We start from the raw sequence: 20,340 nt of genomic DNA, 5'->3' as shown, positions 1-20,340 counted from the left end.
TGACACTGTCTAACCATCTCATCCTTTGCCGTCCCCGTCTTCTTTGACCTTCAATCTTTCCCAGCATCAGGGTCTTCTCCAGTGAGTGCTCCCTTCTCATTTGGTGGCCAAAGTATTTGAGCTTCAGTTTCATTATCTGGCCTTCCAGGGAACAGTCAGGGTTGATTTCTTTGAGGATTGACTGATTTGTTCTTCTTGCAGTCCAAGGGACTCTCAAGAGTCTTCTCCAGCACCATAGTTCAAAAGAATCTATTCTTCGGCGCTCGGCCTTCCTTATAGTCCAGCTCTCGCAGCCATACATGACTACTGGGAATACCATTGCTTTGACCATGCGGACTTTTGTTGGCAGGGTGATGTCTCTACTTTTTATCATGCTGTTTAGGTTCGCCATCGCTTTCCTCCCAAGGAGCAGGCGTCTTTTAATTTCATGGCTGCAGTCACAGTCTGCGGTGATCTGGGATCCCAGGAACGTGAAGTCTGTCACTACTTCCACGACTTCCCCTTCTATTTGCCAAGGAGTGATGGGGCCGGATGCCATGATCTTAGTTTTTTTGATGTTGAGCTTCAAGCCCACTTTTGCGCTCTCCTCTTTTACTCTGAGCAAGAGGCTCTTTAGATCCTTTTCACTTTCAGCCATTAGAGTGGTATCATCTGCATATCTGAGGTTGTTGATCTTTTCCCCAGCAATCTTAATTCCCGCTTGTGATTCATCCAGGCCAGCATTTCGCATGATGTACTCTGCATATATATTAAATAAGCAAGGTGACAGTATACATCCTTGTCGTACTCCTTTTCCTATGCTGAACCAATCAGTTGTTCCGTATCCGGTTCTAACTGTCGCTTCTTGGCCCTTATACAGGTTTCTCAAGAGACATGTGAGGTGGTCTGGTACTCCCATCTCTTTAAGGACCTGCCATAGTTTGTTGTGATCCACACAGTCAAAGGCTTTAGCATAGTCAATGAAGCAGAAGTAGATATTTTTCTGGTACTCTCTTGCTTTCTCCATAATCCAGCGAATGTTGGCAATATGATCTCTCGTTCCTCTACCTCTTCGAAACCCAGCTTGTACTTCTGGTAGTTCTCTATCCACGTACTGTTGAAGCCTAGCTTGTAGGATCTTGAGCATGACCTTGCTAGCGTGTGATATGAGTGCAATTGTGCGATAGTTTGAACATTCCTTGGCATTGCCCTTCTTTGGGATTGGAATGTATACTGATCTTTTCCAATCCTGTGGCCACTGTTGCGTTTTCCAAATTTGCTGGCAAATGGAGTGCAGCACTTTAACAGCATCATCTTCTAAGACTTTGAATAGCTCAGCTGGAATACCATCACCTCCACTAGCTTTGTTGTTAGCAATGCTTTCTAAGGCCCATTTAACTTCACATTCCAGGATGTCTGGCTCAAGGTCAGTGATTATACCGTCGTGTTTGTCAAGGACATTGAGGTCTTTCTTGTATAGTTCTTCTGTGTATTCTTGCCATCTTTTCCTAATCTCTTCTGCTTCTGTTAGGTCCCTACCGTTTTTGTCCTTTATCATGGCCAGCTTTGCATGGAACGCTCCCTTGATTTCTCCAACTTTCTTGAAGAGATCTCTAGTCCTTCCCATTCTATTGTTTTCTTCTATTACTTTGCACTGTTCATTCAGGAAGGCCTCCTTATCTCTCCTTGCTGTTCTCTGGAAATCTGCGTTCAGTTGGGTAAATCTTTCCTTTTCGCCTTTGCCTTTCGCTTTCCTTCTTTCCTCTGCTATTTGTAAAGCCTCATCAGAAAGCCATTTTGCTTTCTTGCATTTCTTTTTCTTTGGTATGGTGGTGATTGCTGCCTCCTGTACGATGTCACGAACCTCTGTCCATAGTTCTTCAGGCACTCTATCTATCAAATCCAGACCCTTGAATCTATTCTTCACCTCTACTGTATATTCATCAGGGATGCGATCTAGGTCAAACCTGAATGGCCTCGTGGTTTTCCCGATTTTCTTCAGTTTAAGTCTGAATTTTGCAATGAGTAGCTCATGATCTGAGCCACAGTCAGCTCCAGGTCTTGTTTTTACTGACTGGATAGAGCTTCTCCATCTTTGACTGCAAATTATATAGTCAATCTGATTTCGGTGTTGCCCATCTGGTGATGTCCATGTGTAGAGTCGCCTCTTAGGTTGTTGGAAAAGGGTGTTCGCTATGACCAGTGTGTTCTCTTGACAAAACTCTGTTAATCTTTGCCCTGCTTCATTTTGCTTTCCAAGGCCAAACTTGTCTGTTATTCCGGTTACCTTTTGACTTCCTACTTTAGCATTCCAGTCCCCTATGATGAGGAGGACATCTTCTTTTGGTGTTAGTTCTAGGAGATGTTGTAGGTCTTCATAGAACCAGTCCACTTCAGCCTCTTCTGTGTCAGTGCTTGGGGCATAGACTTGGATTAATGTGATGTTGAATGGTTTGCCTTGGATTCGGACCGAGATCATTCTGTCATTTTTGAGATTGTATCCCAGTACTGCCTTTCGCACTCTCTTGTTGACTATAAAGGCCACACCATTTTTTTTATGGGATTCTTGGCCACAGTAGTAGATACAATGGTCTTCTGAGTTAAATTCGCGCATTCCTGTCCACTTTAGTTCACTGATTCCCAAGATGTCGATATTCAGTCTTGCCATCTCATTTTTGACCACGTCAAGCTTACGTTGATTCATAGATCTTACATTCCAGGTTCCTATGCAGTATTGTTCTTTGCAGCATCAGACTTTCCTTTCACCATCAGACACATCCAGAGCTGAGTGTCCTTTCGGTTTTGGCCCAGCCACTTAACTCTTTCTGGAGTTATTTGTACTTGCCCTCTGCTCTTCCCCAGTAGCATATTGGACACCTTCCGACCTGAGGGGCTCATCTTCCAGCATCATATCTTGTAACCTTTTGTTACTGTCCATGGGGTTTTCTTGGCAAAGATACTGGAGTGGGTTGCCATTTCCTTCTCCAGTGGATCACACTTGGTCTGAGTTCTTTGCTGTGGCCTGTCCATCCTGGGTGGCCCTCCGTGGCATAGCCCACAGCCTCATCGAACCACGCAATCCCCCTTGCCACATCAAGGCAGTGATCCCTGAGGGATATGGACTGCCTGGCAAAGTCTTGAGGCAGCAAGAGGAAGGTTGTGGGCTTAACATGCATGGGAAACGATAGGTGTTTATACACAAATGCTAGAAGTGTCTGAGGTAAAATCAGGGAATTGGAATGCTTGGTGTTGGGGGGGAAATAGACATTGTGCGTATTTCAGTAACTTGGTGGGATGAGGAAATCAGTGGGATACGGTGATTCCTGATTATAAATTATATCGGAAGGATGGGGGGCCAGGGTTGGAGGTGGGGTGGCTCTGTATGTCAGAGAGGCTATACAGTCCAGTAAGATTGAGAGAGTAAGAGAATTGGATTCACTTCTGGAAATGCTATGGATTGAAATAGTGGGCTCAAAAGGAAGCTTAACACTGGAAGTTTGTTATCGCCCAACAGATCAAAAGATAGAGGATTATAAATGATGAATGAATTAACGATAGTGACTAGATGAAATAACTGTGTCGTAATAGGTGATTTTAACTACCCACACATTGATTGGGTCAAAATGTGTTCAAGTCGGGAAAAAGATTGAGTTTCTTTTGAGCCAGTTTGGTGTAGTGGTTAAGTGTGCAGACTCTAATATGGGAGAACCGGGTTTGATTTCCCACTCCTCCACTTGCACCTGACTGGATGATCTTGGGCAAGCCATAATTCTGGCACAGCTGTTCTTGAAAAAGAGCAGTGTCTGTCAGAGTTCTCTCAGCCCCACCTACCTCACAGGGTGTCTGTTGTGGGAAGGGGAAGGGAAAAGAGTTTGTAAGCCGCTCTGAGACTCCTTCGGGTTTTGAAGGGTGGGGTAAAAATCCAAACTCTTTCTTCTTTTAGACACTCTCAATGGTTGTGTTATGGAACAGATGGTCACAGAAACAACCAGGGGAGAGGCGATCCTGGATTTGGTCCTAAGTAACACCCAAGACCTGGTGAGAGATGTTAAAGTCATTGCACCGCTTGGGAACAGTGACCATAATGTTATTGAGTTTAACATTTGTATAAATAGGGAGTTGCCCAAAAAGACTGACACAACGACTTTTAACTTTAACAAGGGGTAAATTATCTTATATGAGGGGAGGGGACATGTGAGGAGGAAACTGAAAGGAAAAGTAGAAAGGGTCAAAACCATTGGGGAAACTTGGAGATTATTTAAAACTACAATCCTAGAAGCTCAGAAAAAAATATATACCGCAGGTTAGGAAAGACACAAATAGGTATAGAAAAAAGCCTGCATGTTTAACAAACAATGTAATGGAAGCTGTAAAAGTTAAGAAGGATTCCTTTAAGGAGTGGAAAGCTAGTCACAGTGAGGTTGATAAAAGGGAACACAGGCTGTGGCAAATAAAATACAAGTCTGTGATCAGGCAGGCAAAAAGGGAATATGAGGAGCATATTGCAAAAAACATGAAGACCAACAATAAAACTTTCTTCAAATACATTAGAAGCAGGAAACCAGCCAGGGAGGCAGTGGGGCCCTTGGATGACCAAGCGGTAAAAGGAGTACTGAAGGATGTTAGGGACATGGCTGAGAAGCGGAATGCATTTTTTTGCATCTGTCTTCACTGTGGAAAATGAGAAGTGCTTGCCCACTCCAGAACCACTGATTTTGGGAGGGGTGTTGAAAGACCTGAGTCAGATTGAGGTGATGAGAGAGGAGGTCCTACGACTGATAGACAACTTAAAAACTGATAAATCACCAGGCCTGGGTGGCATACATCCGGGAGTTCTGAAAGAACTCAAATGTGAACTTGTAGATCTCCTTACAAAAATATGTAATCTTTCATTAAAATCTGCCTCCATTCCTGAGGACTGGAAGGTAGCTAATGTAACTCCCATCTTTAAAAAGGGTTCCAGAGGAGATCCGGGAAATTACAGGCCAGTCCGTCTGACGTCAACACCGGGTAAGTTGGTGGAAACTGTTATTAAGGAAATAATTAGCAGGCACATTGATGAACAAAAACTATTGAAGCAGACTCAGCATGGGTTCTGTAAGGGAAGATCTTCTCTCACTAACCTGTTAGTTTTTTTTTTTGAGGGAATGAACAAACATGTGGACAAGGGGGACCCAATAGTTGTTGTTTACCTTGACGTCCAGAAAGCTTTTGATAAAGTTCCTCATCAAAGGCTTCTAAGTAAGCTCAATAGTCATGGGATAAAAGGACAAGTCCTCTTGTGGATCAAAACCTGGCTAATTAATAGGAAACAGAGAGTGAATATAAATGGGAAATTTTCTCAGTGGAGGCTGGTAAGCAGTGGGGTACCACAGGGATCAGTACTCGGTCCAATGCTTTTTAACTTGTTTATTAATGATTTGGGGTTGGGAGTAAGCAGTGAAGTGGCTAAATTTGCAGATGACACGAAGTTGTTCAGGGTGATGAGAACCAGGGAGGATTGTGAGGCACTCCAAAGGGATCTGTTGAAGATGGGTGAGTGCACGTCAGCGTGGTTCAATGTGGCCAAGTGTAAAATGATGCACATTGGAGCAAAACATCCTAAATATACACATTGATGGGGTCTGAACTGGCAGAGACTGACCAAGAGAGAGATCTTGGAGTCGTAGTAAGTAACTCACTGAAAATGTCGAGACAGTGTGCAACTGCAATAAAAAAGGCCAACACTATGCTGGGGATTATTAGGAAGGGAATTGAAAATAAATCAGCCAGTATCATAATGCCCCTGTATAAATCAATGGTGCAACATCATTTGGAGTACTGTGTACAGTTCTGGTCACCACACATAAAAAGGATATTATAGCACTGGAAAAAGTGCAGAAAAGGGAAACTAGAATGATCAAAGGGTTGGAACGCTTTCCCTAAGAAGAAAGGTTAAAGCGCTTGGGGCTCTTTAGCTTGGAGAAATGACGGCTGAGGGGTGACATGAACGAGTTTTATAAGATTATGCATGGGATAGAGCAGGTAGAGAAAGAAGTACTTTTCTCCCTTTCTTACAATACAAGAACTCGTGGGCACTCAATGAAATTGCTGAGCGGTCGGGTTAGAACAGATAAAAGGAAGTACATCACCCAAAGAGTGATTAACACATGGAATTCACTGCCACAGGAGGTGGTGGTGGCTACAAGCATGGACAGCTTCAAGAGGGAATTAGATAAGCATATGGAGCAGAAGTCCATCAGTGGCTATTAGCCATAAGGTATAGATAGGAACTCTCAGTCTGGGGCAAATGATGCACTGTATTCTTGGTGCTTAGGGGGGGGGGCAACAGTGGGAGGGCTTCTAGTGTTCTGGCCCCACTACTGGACCTCCCGATGGCACCTGGTATTTTTGGCCACTGTGTGACAGAGTGTTGGAATAGATGGGCCATTGGCCTGATCCAACATTGGCTTCTCTTGTGTTCTTATGATCTAAATTTTATGAGTTCCACAATGAAGTCTGCTTCAAAATTCCATTCAATAATGTCAGGGAAAATATACAGCATGTCCAGATAAAAACAAGACCTCACCAACTCTGTAGCTCTCATAATTGCAAAGAAACAGAGGGAAGTGCTTATCCATAGAACCAAAGCAATTTTTGTGCTAGTTGCCCCACCTCCTGAAGTACTATCTCATGAATAGGTAAAATAGCATGTCCCTTGCTTCTCCAAATAGAACAGCTTATGGAGGAAGCAAAAGGAAGAATTTAATTTTTCCTATGATTGTGCAGTTTCTTAGCATAAAGAGTTTTATATCAGAGGAATGTGGTGAGAACAAATAGTAAGTAGCTAGTACCAAATTTTATACTATGAACGTTTTCTACAGGTAGATGACAAATAAAAAAACAATACACACATACGCTTTGGAAAGAATTTAGCAACTGCTGTGATCAGCACTATTCCCTGGCAGCATTACTTTTCATCTGTTAAGAATTACATATCCTGGGGTCTAGATGGAATGCATTTCAAAATGGCTGTTCATCGATCTCACATTACAAACAAACATGAAATTAACTGCTTCAAGCCAAAAGCTACTTATGCACTCTTCCAGCCCTTAGCACCTTAGTCTGAACGCCAGGAATTTGTAACATTTCCCTGAAGGCCGGCCTCTACAACCTTATGAGCAACTCTGACCTTAAGGGACAGTGTGCAGCCTATCTTGTAGGACAGATTTTCACAGCCACAATGAATCCAACAAGTCACTGGGCCCATAGCACAAGAAACCAGCACTGGGACTAAGATGAAAATACAGCAGTCATCCTTTTTTTACAAGTCAGGTGTGCACATCATGATGCTAACTGGTTTTATAAACACATAAGACTTTATGCTTCCAAAAATAAAACCAATTAAAATGTACTGTTCCAGTTTCTGTAGTGTGCCCTTTGGCATAATTAAATTAGTCTATGAAGTGTGCTAGTAGTAATGCTGGGCCCAGGGATATGTGCTTGCCACTGAAGAATTAGTCGAATTAAGACGTCACCTGTCTGGAGATGAAGTGCATATACCTTTTGGATCCTGTAGAACTGAAGTAGTTTTTAAATGAAAAGCAAAGGCATTTGACACTTTGTGAAGATAACACCGTTCTGAAAGTCTTGATGTGTATGTAATAGTCAGAATGTTTGCCTTTTAAAGAACTCAGGATACCACTGCAGCTTGCACCTAAAATGCCCTCCTTTTTAAGCAGCACTTGAGCACACTAAAGCAAAGTTAATAGAAGAAAGATTGCCATGCAAGCAAGTTAGTGTGAAAGTTCTTTTTTGAGCAGCATAATTGAAATCTGACCTTTGGTTTCAGCATCAGCTATTTGGTCTTTGGCCACTTCTTCTTCTTCTTCAGTCATTGCTTGAAAAATGGCCGTCAGGAAGAAAAACAGTAATTCACATAGTGGGCCTTCACTGTCATTTCCTACAAGAGCTTCCTCTAATACCTCTGTAAAGAATGATTAAGACAAAATGCACTTAGTGAAACTGCTATGACCATTTAATGAAAGCTGATCCCCTCTCATCTAACTCCCAATTTATTTATCAAGCCAAGGTGCTCCTCTACTGGAAGTGCTTCCATGTTTGTGGCCAATATGTATTCAACATTAACTGTGCACTGCCCTGTAGGACAGCATATTAATTTTGCCAATGCCCTCCAACAAAATGAACAGAATGTCTGAAAGCATGGAAGCCCTGTTCATGCATCTGACTACATAGATTTCAAGATCAGAGTGATTGTAAGAAAGGCACTTCTTGCAGCCATGGGAGTGAGTAGTCTCCTCATACAGCCAGGTTTACACTGAGACTTTATCATGCAATTCCTTGTTCAGGAAATCACACACAAAATAAGACAACAAGATGATTCACAAGACAACTGATATTTTAGGAAACAAATACAAAAAAGCAACAAGCATGTAAGAAGTCCATTAACCGAGAACAAAGAGATTAAGAAACGTGCCTAAAGTCACCCCATCAGGAAACTCATCTTGAAGATCAAACAGTTCTCCAAAGGCATGAAGGAACTCCAAAACCATGAGTGCATCTCCAAAGATCTCAGGAGGTAGTCTGGTTTTCACTGGGGTTGGAACTGGAAGTTCCTGCAATGTAAGTGAAAAAACTGAATATTTATTGTATGTTTCAGCTATAACACCCAGCATAGATCTGCAACTTTACAGTTTTAGCAACATGCTCAATTTTTATTTTTATTTTGCTTGCCTTACTGTTAACTTTCATTTGTTTTTCCGGTGCCTGAGCTCTCATTTCCGCATTTGGACAAGACCTCTAACTTTTTAACTTCTTGCCTTTATGACTGCCTTGACTTTGACAATTAGCCTTGCTACTGTCCTCTAAGATTTCAAGGTAGCTCTCCTAATTTGAGGTATACATTATATCTGATATTCAATTATTGTAGATTTGACTTCCAGAAAGCTTTTGATAAAGTTCCTCATCAAAGGCTCCGGAGTAAGCTCAATAGTCACGGGATAAAAGGAGAAGTCCTCTTGTGGATCAAAAACTGGCTGATTAATAGGAAACAGAGAGTGAGTATAAATGGACAATTTTCTCAGTGGAGGGCGGAAAGCAGTGGGGTCAGTACTCGGTCCGATGCTTTTTAACTTGTTTATTATTGATTTGGAGTTGAGAGTAAGCAGTGAAGTGGGTAAATTTGCAGATGACACAAAGTTGTTCAGGGTGGTGACCAATGTTCCCTCTAAGCTGTGGAGTCCTGTGAGCAAAAATTCTACTTTGTGAGCTACTGGCATTAAAGTTGTGAGTGAGTGATTTGGCTACTGCATCAATTAGTTTGCTCTGGAGAATCCTTCCTGAGCTAAGACCAAAATGTGTAAGCTGGAGGCTAAAAAACTGTGAACTAGCTCACACTAACTCAGCTTAGAGGGAACACTGGTGGTGACAACCAGGAAGGATTGTGAGGCACTCCAAAGGCCAGGGATCTGTCGAGGGTGGGCAAGTGGCAAATGGGGTTCAATGTAGCTAAGTGCAAAGTGATGCACATTGGAGCAAAAAATCTTAACTATAAATACACGTTGATGGGGTCTGAACTGGAAGAGACTGTTGGAATACTGTGTGCAGTTCTGGTCACCACACCTTAAAAAGGATATTATAGTATTGGAAAAAGTGCAGAAAAGGGCAACTAGAATGATCAAAGGGTTGGAACACTTTCCTATGAAGAAAGGTTAAAACACATGGGGCTCTTTAGCTTGGAGAAACGACACCTGAAGGGTGACATGATCGAGGTTTATAAGATTATGCATGGAACAGAGCAGGTCGAGAAAGAAGTACTTTTCTCTCTTTCTCACAATAAAAGAACTCGTGGGCACTCCATGAAATTGCTGAGCAGTTGGGTTAGAAGAAGAAGAGGAGGAGATTGGATTTATACCCCGCCCTTCACTACCCAAAGGTGTCTCAGAGCGGCTTACAAACTCCTTTTCCTATCCTTCCCCACAACAGACACCCTGTGAGGTAGGTGGGGCTGAGAGAGCTTTGACAGAAACTGCTCTTTTTCAAGAACAGCTTTGACAGAACTGTGGCTTGCCCAAGGTCATCCAGCCAGGTGCAAGTGGAAGAGTGGGGAATCAAACCCGGTTCTCCCAGATTAGAGTCCACACACTTAACCACTACACCAAACAGATAAAAGGAAGTACTTCTTCACCCAAAGAGTGATTAACACATGGAATTCACTGCCACAGGAGGTGGCGGCGGCTACAAGCATGGACGGCTTTAAGAGAGAATTAGATAAGCATATGGAGCAGAGGTCCATCAGTGGCTATTAGCCATAAGGTATGGATAGGGACTCTCAGTCTGGGCAAGGTGATGCAGTGTATTCTTGGTGCTTGGGGGGGGGTCCTCGCCCCACTGATGGACCTCCTGATGGCACCTGGTATTTTTGGCCACTGTGTGACAGAGTGTTGGACTAGATGGGCCATTGGCCTGATCCAACATTGGCTTCTCTTATGTTCTTATTTAAGTCGCTTCCAAGCATCCAGAAGTGATTTGACCATTCTGATTATTCCTTTCATTTTTTAAAAGTTACTTGGTTATATTGGACACTTTCCATTGGGTAAATTTCAATCTACAGAATATTGACTAGACTCCTAAGAGAACATAAGAACATAAGAGACGCCAATGTTGGATCAGGCCATTGGCCCATCCAGTCCAACACTCTGTCACACAGTGGCCAAAAATACCAGGTGCCATCAGGAGGTCCATCAGTGGGCCCAGCACACTAGAAGCCCTCCCACTGTTGCACCCCCCCAAAACTGTTTAAGTTTGTAACTGTACCATGTATGTAGAACCTTCTGAAACAGACCACATTATAATTGCCCTAAGACAGAAATGAACATGATCACCATTTGGTGCATTTAGAACTTTAACTTCAGAACAGATCTGAAGGCATAGAAGAAGGACCTGGAAAACAGATATATCCCTACATAGGTTTCAAATAGGTGGGATGTATTCCTGAGCATGCAGGATACCTATATGATCTCCTGCATTATTTTCTAACATACTAGATGCATGCAAGCATAGTGATGTGGCAGGAACTTGAAGTAATCAGACATACACATCAAATATGGGCTCATACAAACCACAAGCTACCTTTCTTGAAGTCTATGTTACCTTAAGATCATCACATTCCATGTCTTCTCTACGCTTACTCCACTGTTTTAGATGTTCCAGGTATTTCCTTTTTTCCTCACGCAGCTTCTCTCTTTCCTGTAATTAAATTGAAAATTACCATCTAAGAGGTTAAACTATACCTTCTACTTCTTGTATCTGAAAAAGCTATCAATACTTAGAAACTATTTCTATTCTAATTACAGAATGACTTGTACACAAAAGTAATACAATAGTTTTAACAGTATTAATCACAGCATCACTCATGGGGAAGGAGCCATAACTCGGTGGCAGAGCATCTACTCAGCACACAGAAGGTTCCTGGTTCAATCCCTAGCATCTCTGGCTAAAAGGATCAGGTGGCAGGTGATGTGAAAGACCTCCACCTAAGACCCTTGGAGAGTTGCTGCTTGTCTGAGTAGACAATACTGACCTTGATGGACCACAGATCTAATTCAGTATAAGGCTTCTTCACGTGTGTTCATATCAAGACTTCATAACAATATGTATTATGCCATTTGCTCGAAAATTTAAACCTATGGCTTACATAAGAACATAAGAGAAACTAATGTTGGATCAGGCCAATGGCCCATCTAGTCCAACACTCTGTCACACAATGGCCAAAAATACTAGGTGCCATCAGGGAGGTCCATCAGTGGGGCCAGGACACTAGAAGCCCTTCCACTGCTGCCTCCCCCCCCCCCCCCAAGAATACAGTGCATCATTTGCCCCAGACTGAGAGTTCCTATCTATACCTTGTGGCTAATAATAGCCACTGATGGACTTCTGCTTCATATGTTTATCCAATTCCCTCTTGAAGCTGTCCATGCTTGTAGCCACCACCACCTCCTGTGGCAGAGAATTCCATGTTTGTATCACTCTTTGAGTGAAGAAGTACTTCCTTTTATCTGTTCTAACCCGACCGCTCAGCAATTTCATTGAGTGCCACACTACATTTTAGAATTTTAATTTGCACTAGCTGGGTGGTTTTGGACAACAAGATAATACTTTAAATTGTGAGCACTCATCAGCAAGGCTAACAGTGGTCTGTTGGCCAGCAGAACTAGCAGTCTTCAGAAACTTCATACACTATCACATGACCAATCTGAAAGCAAGCATTGTTGCCGCTCAGATTCAGTTCCTAGGAGCTGGAAATCTCTAAATGCAGTTGCAGAATGCGGTTCTGATTACCATTTCAAATTCACAACTATTAAAGACTACAACAGGGAGTTCCTGACCTTTTCTTTTTCTATTTTTAGTCGCTCTCTCTCTTCTTTCTTCTTTAGCCTTTCTTCTTCCACAATCTTCTTTAATTCTTCCCTCCTTTTTTCCTTATCTTCTCTTTCTCTCTTCTTGGACTCTACTACATTTGCTTTCTCTCTTTTTATTTTTTCTTTTTCAAAAAGTATACAGGAGAAGCAAAATTATTTTTATTTTAAAAGAGGTTACCTTACACAGAGAAACTGTACATTTAGATCAAGTTATCAAATAACGTCAAATGGGTAAATTTCAGTTTTATACGGTGTAAACAATTTCAAAAATGCTTCAAATCAAACCAGCAAAAATTATAAAGTTTTACTTCTCACCTTATGCACCTGGTTGCTGGGGTAGGGGGAGAAACAAGAATTAACTACAGGTAGCCAGCAAAGTCCCAATTTTCTGTTTTAGCCTTTAGGAAAATTACTGGCCTTTTACATTTAAAAGCAGCTTGGTACACTCAGATTGTTCAACACTCAGCTGCATTCTGGAGATCAGTGTTCCCTCTAAGCTGAGTTAGTGTGAACCAGCTCACAGTTTTTTAGCCTCCGGCTCACACATTTTTGTCTCAGCTCAGGAAGGCTCCATAGCAAACTGATTCATGCAGCAGCCAAATGGCTCGCTCACAACTTTAAGGCCAGTAGCTCACAAAGTAGAATTATTGCTCACAGGACTCCACAGGTTAGAGGGACCATTGCTGGAGACTACAGCTTCTTGTGTACTTAATGGAATGTGCCACAAGCAGAACCTTCAGAATGCAGCCCTGGGTTAAATAGGTTTGTGCTTTTGAGCCTGCATGAGAGAATGGATGCCACAAGGACTATATTGTAAAAATACCAGACAAGGAAAACTGAGGAGGGTAAAAACAGTAATCCTGTCACAAGTAGTAGTAGTGGACAATCAGCCTCTGTAACTTATCTACAATACTTTGGGTATACTCTAAGCTACAGGCGCACTCTAATGTACACTAGACACCTGTTCTGGCTGACTTCACTGCTGGAAACAGCTTAGAATTCAACTAGAATATATGTGCACAAAGATGCCTTGAGCTTAACAGGGAAGGCACACAAAGAGTATCTGTACTGGCCTGGCTGACTAATGCATCATTATGATTCCCCCTAATTCAGGGGAGGGACTGTGCCTATCTGCTTTGCCTGCAAAACATCCTAGGTTCAATCCCTGGCATCTTAAGTTAAAAGGATTGGGTACTTGGTGGTGTGAAAGACTTCCGCTGGAGAGCTAATGCCAGTCAGAGTAGACAGTATAGATGTTGATAGACACATTAAGTAAAAGTATTCTGATCATATTCATAACAGACATAAATGTAAGCAGATATAAGACCCAAAAGTCAGCACCAGTTCATTGTAAGCAAAGCAAGGCTAGAAACTATTTCAAATCCCTAAACACCAACAAATGTTTCTAGTTATGCATGATGCCAGGGATTTGTTTTTTATACACACATACACACAAAATAATATAATTTTACATTGCTAGAATTCTTAAAGTATCTTTATATTTGCAACCTGTTAATATAAATTAAGCAAGGAAAGAAACAAGAGTAAGTAGGCCACCTTTGACCAATACTGTTAAAGCTAAGGAAACAGCCTCAAATATACACACACAGAGTGGCTACTGTTCTAATCATAATTAATTGGAAGCAAAACTTAATGTAACTGGAGACTTAATTTCCAAGTAAAAATGGTTAAGTGGGCCATACCAGTTTCTCCATTTGAAGATAATGCCCTAAAAGTGTCTTTGGTACTCGTCTGTTGCCTCAGCAGAAGTCAACAAAATACATGATTTTACATCTACAAATACTCGTGTGTCATCCTCAGTCAACCTTACCTGTGATCCTCATTTCCTCTTTTTCTTTTTGGAGTCTTGCTCTCTCTTTTGCTGCACTGCTCACGTTACTAGGACTAAATGGTTCATCTACAGCTCTGTCCACCTTGATGGGTGATAGGAGTGGGTAGAGGCACACAAGATTACAACTGGGCAAATAATTGAAAGCCCAAATATCCTTTCACAACTTTGTAAATTAAAGACATTGTATTTTTTTATTTGAATGTTCATAAAACAGCCATACTGTATAAGACTCAAGTCACTATATAAAATAAAAACACTACAATAGAGAAGTCGTTAACTCAAGGGAAAAAAATCTCATACACCAAAACACACAGATCATTCATAAGTCCAAAAAAGCTCTTCTGAATAGAGCAGTTTTACAGCTCCTTCTGAAGATGAACAGTGACAGGGCAGCATGAACTTCCAACAGAAACCCATTGCCAGAAGTTGGAACACTGACAGATAAAGATTTAGATATGACTGTTGCTGAATATACCTCTATAATTGAGAATATAGTCAGCAAAAGTTGTTGGAAGAAATGTCGACTGCACATAGATAAATATTAGGAGAGGCACAGTTTCACATATGTAGGTCTCAGTTCATGAAGGATTTCTAGGTCAAAACCAGCAATTCAAATTGAATCCAGAATTATATAGGAAGCCAACTGTTAAGAATAGGTGGGGTGTAAGTAAAACTATTTATGTCAAACAATAACCCAGTGTCAAAAATGTCAATACAAAATACTGAGTTGTCATTAAGGGATGCCCCACATAGTACAGCTTATAATACTCTGGGCTTGAGTTATGTCGATCTATGATCATGCAAATAGATTAAATGAGTACAAGAGGCTTCCCAATCTATGTGCTAAGTACAGACAGCTAAAGCACTTTCAGTGACTGGACTAACCATCATTAAAGTTGGTAACGCAACTCCCTCCAAGACATCAGCTCTTCCAACCAGCATAATTATATCTGTCTAAATTCCATTTCATCTTTCTCCCACTATAGCCAATTGAAACAGCATCAAAGTACTGATGACGAAAGCTGCTTCAGATGGCGCAGACAATGAAATACAGAGGTGGGTTTCATCAGCATGTTAATGACACCCAACTCCAAAGCTGTGGATGATCTCGCCAACAGCTGTATGTAAACACTGAACACATAACGGAAAGAATGGAACTCTAGGGCACCTCATGTCACACCCTCATCTCTGCATCCAATCATACAAAAATGAGTGTCACCAACAAAGTGCTACCCCCTCCAAATGCCTGCCTCACATAACAATCAAGCTAACAGAATTAAATGATGGTATTTCTGATACCACTGGTATAGAAACCAGATTTAATCTAATGTGGCATCCAAGTCAGAAGAGGTCACAGACACAAGGCTGTCTTGGCACAGTTGTTGAGGACCCCAGAATAATAAACTGCTGAATCCTTAACTCCAGGATCAAGACTACATCTGCCATCTTAGCCATGTCATCCGTTGGCAAGCTAAATGAACAGTCAGAGCTAACTGTAACAAAATGATATTATTAGTAATTGCCAGCCATATTACATATGGAAGGTCAATACGTTTCTCCCAAACCATCTCATATACAGTCTGGATCTTATTATTTTTTTTTTTAACTATTTATTGTTTTTATCACACATATCAACATTTCAAATACAATACATTCATCATTGCGAGTCACTTTCTATCTTCTCTAACCAGACATAAAACTTCTCCCATCTTTTCTCAAATATCTCATATTCCTTTCCTTGCAAAAGTACTTTTAATTTGTCCATCTCTGCTAATGACAACATTTTATCTAACAATTCTTCCTTAGAGGGAATTTTCTCTCCTTTCCAATATTTTGCTAGTAAGATTCTTGCTGCAGTAAAAGTGTAACTTATTAAGTATTTGTTCTCGCTACTATAATTATTCGGGAGCATATTTAGTAGGGCTATCTCCGGTAAAAATGGTATGTCTAGTCCTGTAATCTCTTTTAATATTTTATATATTTTAGTCCAATAATTTCAGATTTTATTTTTAATCAACCAAGCTTTGAGGCTATCATTCCTCTATTAGGTGGAATTCTAGGTCTGAGTACTTTCCTGGAGCTGACCCACCCAGCAGGGGTAACCTGCAGTGCAGCCCTAGGGGAACTCACCTAAGCCAAACCACACAGCAGCCTCTGTTGTGGTGTAGGGCCAGTCCTCACTCCCAAGAGAGGGCAGGACTGTGCACTATTGAAGAGATTTCCACTGACCCTTCAGCCCCAGTACACATAGGCAAGATCACAGTTGAAACACAGTTTATTGAGCAACAAAAGGATAGACAAAGCACTATAGCAAACCTTGTGTCTCTCCAAGAGGCGAGAGATCAACTCCTTTCCAGGAGCTGGGCCTCTGGAGGGTCCTACTCTACTGTACCAAGTAAATGACCCTCAGGCCAGAGAAGCCATTCTTCTAGCTATCTCTTGCTCAGCACAATAAGATACAATACAATACGACACTCTTCTTTCAGAGAGACAGGCTGACCCTGTGCTGACCTTGTGCTTTCAGGAAAGCCAAGAAATGTGGGCATATTTCTGAAAGGGCTGTGCTTGAGAAAGGCCTAGAGAATGGCTCAGGAGTAGCAAGGAAATGGCTTTGAGTTTGATAAAAAATGGCCCTACACTGTAGGGCTGTTTTTTCCGTCTGTCCCCTCTGGCATGCCTCTGCAGTTTGGAGCTCTGGTTTTTGAGGGGTGTTTCTCTGTGTCTGTAATCTGCCCAAGGCAAGATCCAGTGCACTTGGAGTTTTATTAGGGTGTTGAGAGAGTGGGAGGGATGCAAGGGTTTTATGTTTACTGTTTTGTGGTTTGGTGGGAAGTATGTCATCATTTAATGGGTGGTTTCAGTGGCTTCGTCAAGGGAACATAATCTGGCAATGCACAGATAGCAGAAGTATGGTGTTGGGAGATGGAGGTTGTGTTGTGTGTACAATCTCTGTCCCATCCAGAGAGAAATGCGTGAAGAGTTTCTCAACATTATCCCTTTGATCTTCATGATAATTAACAGTGATCCCAAAACAGAAGCATCAGGCACCCAAGCCAGCCAAGATGGTTTAGTTCTGAGGATGGACCCTAATCTCTGCACACAATGATCCAAACATCACACAGTCCCATTTGATGAAGGGCTCAGTTTGGAGGAGCTGCAAAGTTCAGCTCAAGTAGGAAGAACTGCATTACTTACCTGATGCTCAGTTACCATCTTTGGAGGCCTCCTTCGTCGCCTGCTTGAAGGACTGAAGGTAAAAGTGGGTGGATCATCAGGAAAGAAGTAGGAAAAATTTTGTTCTGCTATCTTGAACTTTGCAACTGATATTGCCTTAGAAGAGAAAGGTGAAAAAATAATTTGTTGTGAAGGTCTTACATGTATACACGGGCTAATAAGCAACTGTTTTATAAGGCCAAAGCAGCAACTACTCCTATTACCAAGATATCCTAGTCCATTGCACAAGAATGAGGTATCTGAGATTCTGTACTAAACATGGTGAGTAAGCTTCATTGAGACAGACTGCTCAAGGACTGGACTCTTATTTTCTAAAAAGTCACAAATGCGATGTTACAATAGAAAAAATTATACCACCAATGAAGCCTCCAATCTAATTCCAATTTTTATTACACATAATAGCACTATACACAAACAGTGTACGATTTGGGACAAATAACTGAACCCGCATAAGATAGAACTTTTTCTTTTCTTTTTAAAGTAAGGGGCTAGATCCTAAATACCAACAACAGAATGGGCTTATTTGTTACATTTTCCTCTGCTTCTGCAGTCCTTTCTTACCCCCAGAAAGTAGAATCCTGGGGCTATGATGGTGCTCTCATGGACTAACAACCACACATTGGGAAAAGGGGGTAAAAAATATGCCTTTGCTGCCTCTTCTTTCAGCGCCACATAAATTCCATATGGACAATGGCAACAGCATCTTGAAGTTGTAAATCTTACACAAATCTACAGACTCAATTAAATAAACTAATGCTACAATCCTGTGCTCACTTCTAGGAAAGTAGACACCTGTTCAGCTTAGGAAAGCAAGTCCCACTGAACTCAGTGGAACTTACTTAATAGCTGGATTTGGCTGCAGTTAAGAACATAACAACATAAGAAGAACACTGCTGGATCAGACCAACGGTCCATCTAGTCCAGCATCCTGCCTCACACAAGTACCAACCAGCTCCTCTGGATGGCCAACAACAGGGCACAGAGGCTGAGGCCTTCCCCTGATGTTGCCTCCTGGCTCTGGGATGCAAAGGATTAGTGCCTCTGAGTGTGGAGGTTTTCCTCAGTCATCATGGCTAGTAACCATTGATAGACTTATCCTCCATGAATCTATCTAATCCCCTTTTAAAGCTGTTTATTCCTGTGGCCATTATTACATCCTTTGGCAGTGAATTCCACATTTTAATCACTCTCTATGTAAAGCAGTATTTCCTTTTGTCCATCCTGAACCTACTGCCCATCAGTTTCACTGGATGCCCTCAAGTTCTAGTATTTTGGGAGAGGGAGAAAAAATGCTGTCAACTCTCTCCATCCAATGCATAATTTTATAAACCTCTATCATGTCCCCCCCCCCCTTAGTCATCTCTTTTCTAAACTAAGAAGTCTCAGACTCTTCAGCCTTTCCTCCTAGGGAAGGTGCTCCGCCCCCTAATCAACTTGGTTGCCCTCCTCTGTACTTTCTCCAGCTCTTTCAATGTCCTTTTTTGAGATATGGTGACCAGTTCTGCCAGGTGTAAGTTGCAAGGTCAAAACACTGAACGGTATATAGCCTGTTTCAGATTAATTCATTAAATAGATATGTTCATTTATCTATTCACATTTCATCTCACTTAAGAGCTTTGATTACCTTAATTCTAACAAGGCCATCACGAGATTCACAGTGTTGCTTCAAAAAAAGCTTAAGTCTGTCACGAGAGAAAAGATGCTTCCTCCGGCTACGGTACAGGCCAAAAAGAAAAGGAATTCAACTTCATTATTAAAGATCTTATTACCAATATTAGCACTAAAATATCAAACAATTTATTAGTTTTTAAAATAAATTTAAATTTAACAGTAATAGGCAACGACTCAGCAATTCTAAAAGGAAATTCAGATATCAAGTGATCCATTCCAAAGCTGGCCCAGTCTATACTTTTAGTGCAAGAGAAAATAGAAGCTCCTTATAAGTTCTCATACAGTACAGAACAGAGGCAGACAACTCCTAGCACATGTGCAGACAGCCATACACCCTACAATTTTGCTTAGCACCCAGGGTCAGACTTCTGCCCAGTACAGAGGGGCCAGTGTCACAGGAAGAAGAGGCATGGCTTCTGCCAGTCATTACCCTCCCAGACCTACACAGCTACCAGCTGAGTCCCAGGCAAACCCTTCAGAAATTGGTACAACCACTACGGCTTGGTTGCTCTAAACATGTCCAAATACAACCCTTGTAATCCCCTCCCCTGGCATTTTCTTTGTCACCACACTAATACCTTCATAGGTAGATGCTGCATTTTTTCCCAGCACTTGGACCAAAAAGGCTGTCTACCCTGATACAGAACAAAGTTCCAACCCTCTATCCAATGTGGTGCCCATGGGAAACATGGTGCCCATTGACACTTTCTGGCACCCACCAAAAGTTTTTAGGAAGTGGGTGGGACCAGGTAGGGCTTTTGCCCAGCAAAGCTCCTGATTGGCTGTGCAGATTTTTTTAAATGCTGCTTTGGCAGCAGCTGCCACCACAGCACAAGAATCTACACCGTGTTACTGAAGTTAAGCTGTGGCAGCAAATTAGTAATAACCACTGTGAAACAGTTATACTCGTTTAAAAGTTAACGTTAGGTAAAATTTCCAGAAGTGTGAACAATTGGCTGAACAGTTTTCTCTTCAGTTTTTATCCTGGAAAATTAGGTTCAACAGGTAAAATTGTTCTGAAATTCAAGTAAAGCAGAAATAAAATTCCATAAACAATTTTTAAAGCTAGTTTTAAAGGCTGTTCTACTAAGGAGACAACAGGCTAATCAATTATTTGGGTTTTCTAGAAAAATCTGAATTGGAAAGTGTTTCCAGTGTCCTAACAAGAGTGTGATCTGATTTAGC

The 20,340-nt window shown here is 41.6% G+C and overlaps 1 protein-coding gene across 1 annotated transcript in view; it reads right to left on the bottom strand.

Annotated features, from left to right (window-relative positions):
* Positions 1-20,340, bottom strand: part of BAZ1A (bromodomain adjacent to zinc finger domain 1A) — a 71,083-nt gene that overhangs the window by 35,128 nt on the left and 15,615 nt on the right. Inside the window, exons 6-12 of the mRNA XM_015416395.1 lie at positions 19,109-19,196; positions 17,446-17,580; positions 14,230-14,332; positions 12,366-12,532; positions 11,131-11,226; positions 8,456-8,594; positions 7,799-7,945 (exon numbers count right to left, since the gene is read on the bottom strand). Coding sequence (XP_015271881.1) covers positions 7,799-7,945; positions 8,456-8,594; positions 11,131-11,226; positions 12,366-12,532; positions 14,230-14,332; positions 17,446-17,580; positions 19,109-19,196 — 875 coding nt within the window. The remainder of the gene's footprint in view (positions 1-7,798; positions 7,946-8,455; positions 8,595-11,130; positions 11,227-12,365; positions 12,533-14,229; positions 14,333-17,445; positions 17,581-19,108; positions 19,197-20,340) is intronic.

Source organism: Gekko japonicus, unplaced genomic scaffold, assembly GCF_001447785.1.
Source record: "Gekko japonicus isolate JY-2015 unplaced genomic scaffold, Gekko_japonicus_V1.1 scaffold1540, whole genome shotgun sequence".
In the NCBI taxonomy this organism is placed as follows: Eukaryota; Metazoa; Chordata; class Lepidosauria; order Squamata; family Gekkonidae; genus Gekko; species Gekko japonicus.
The sequence above is the reverse complement of the archived record's forward strand: the minus strand, read 5'-3'. Positions and strand labels throughout refer to the sequence as shown.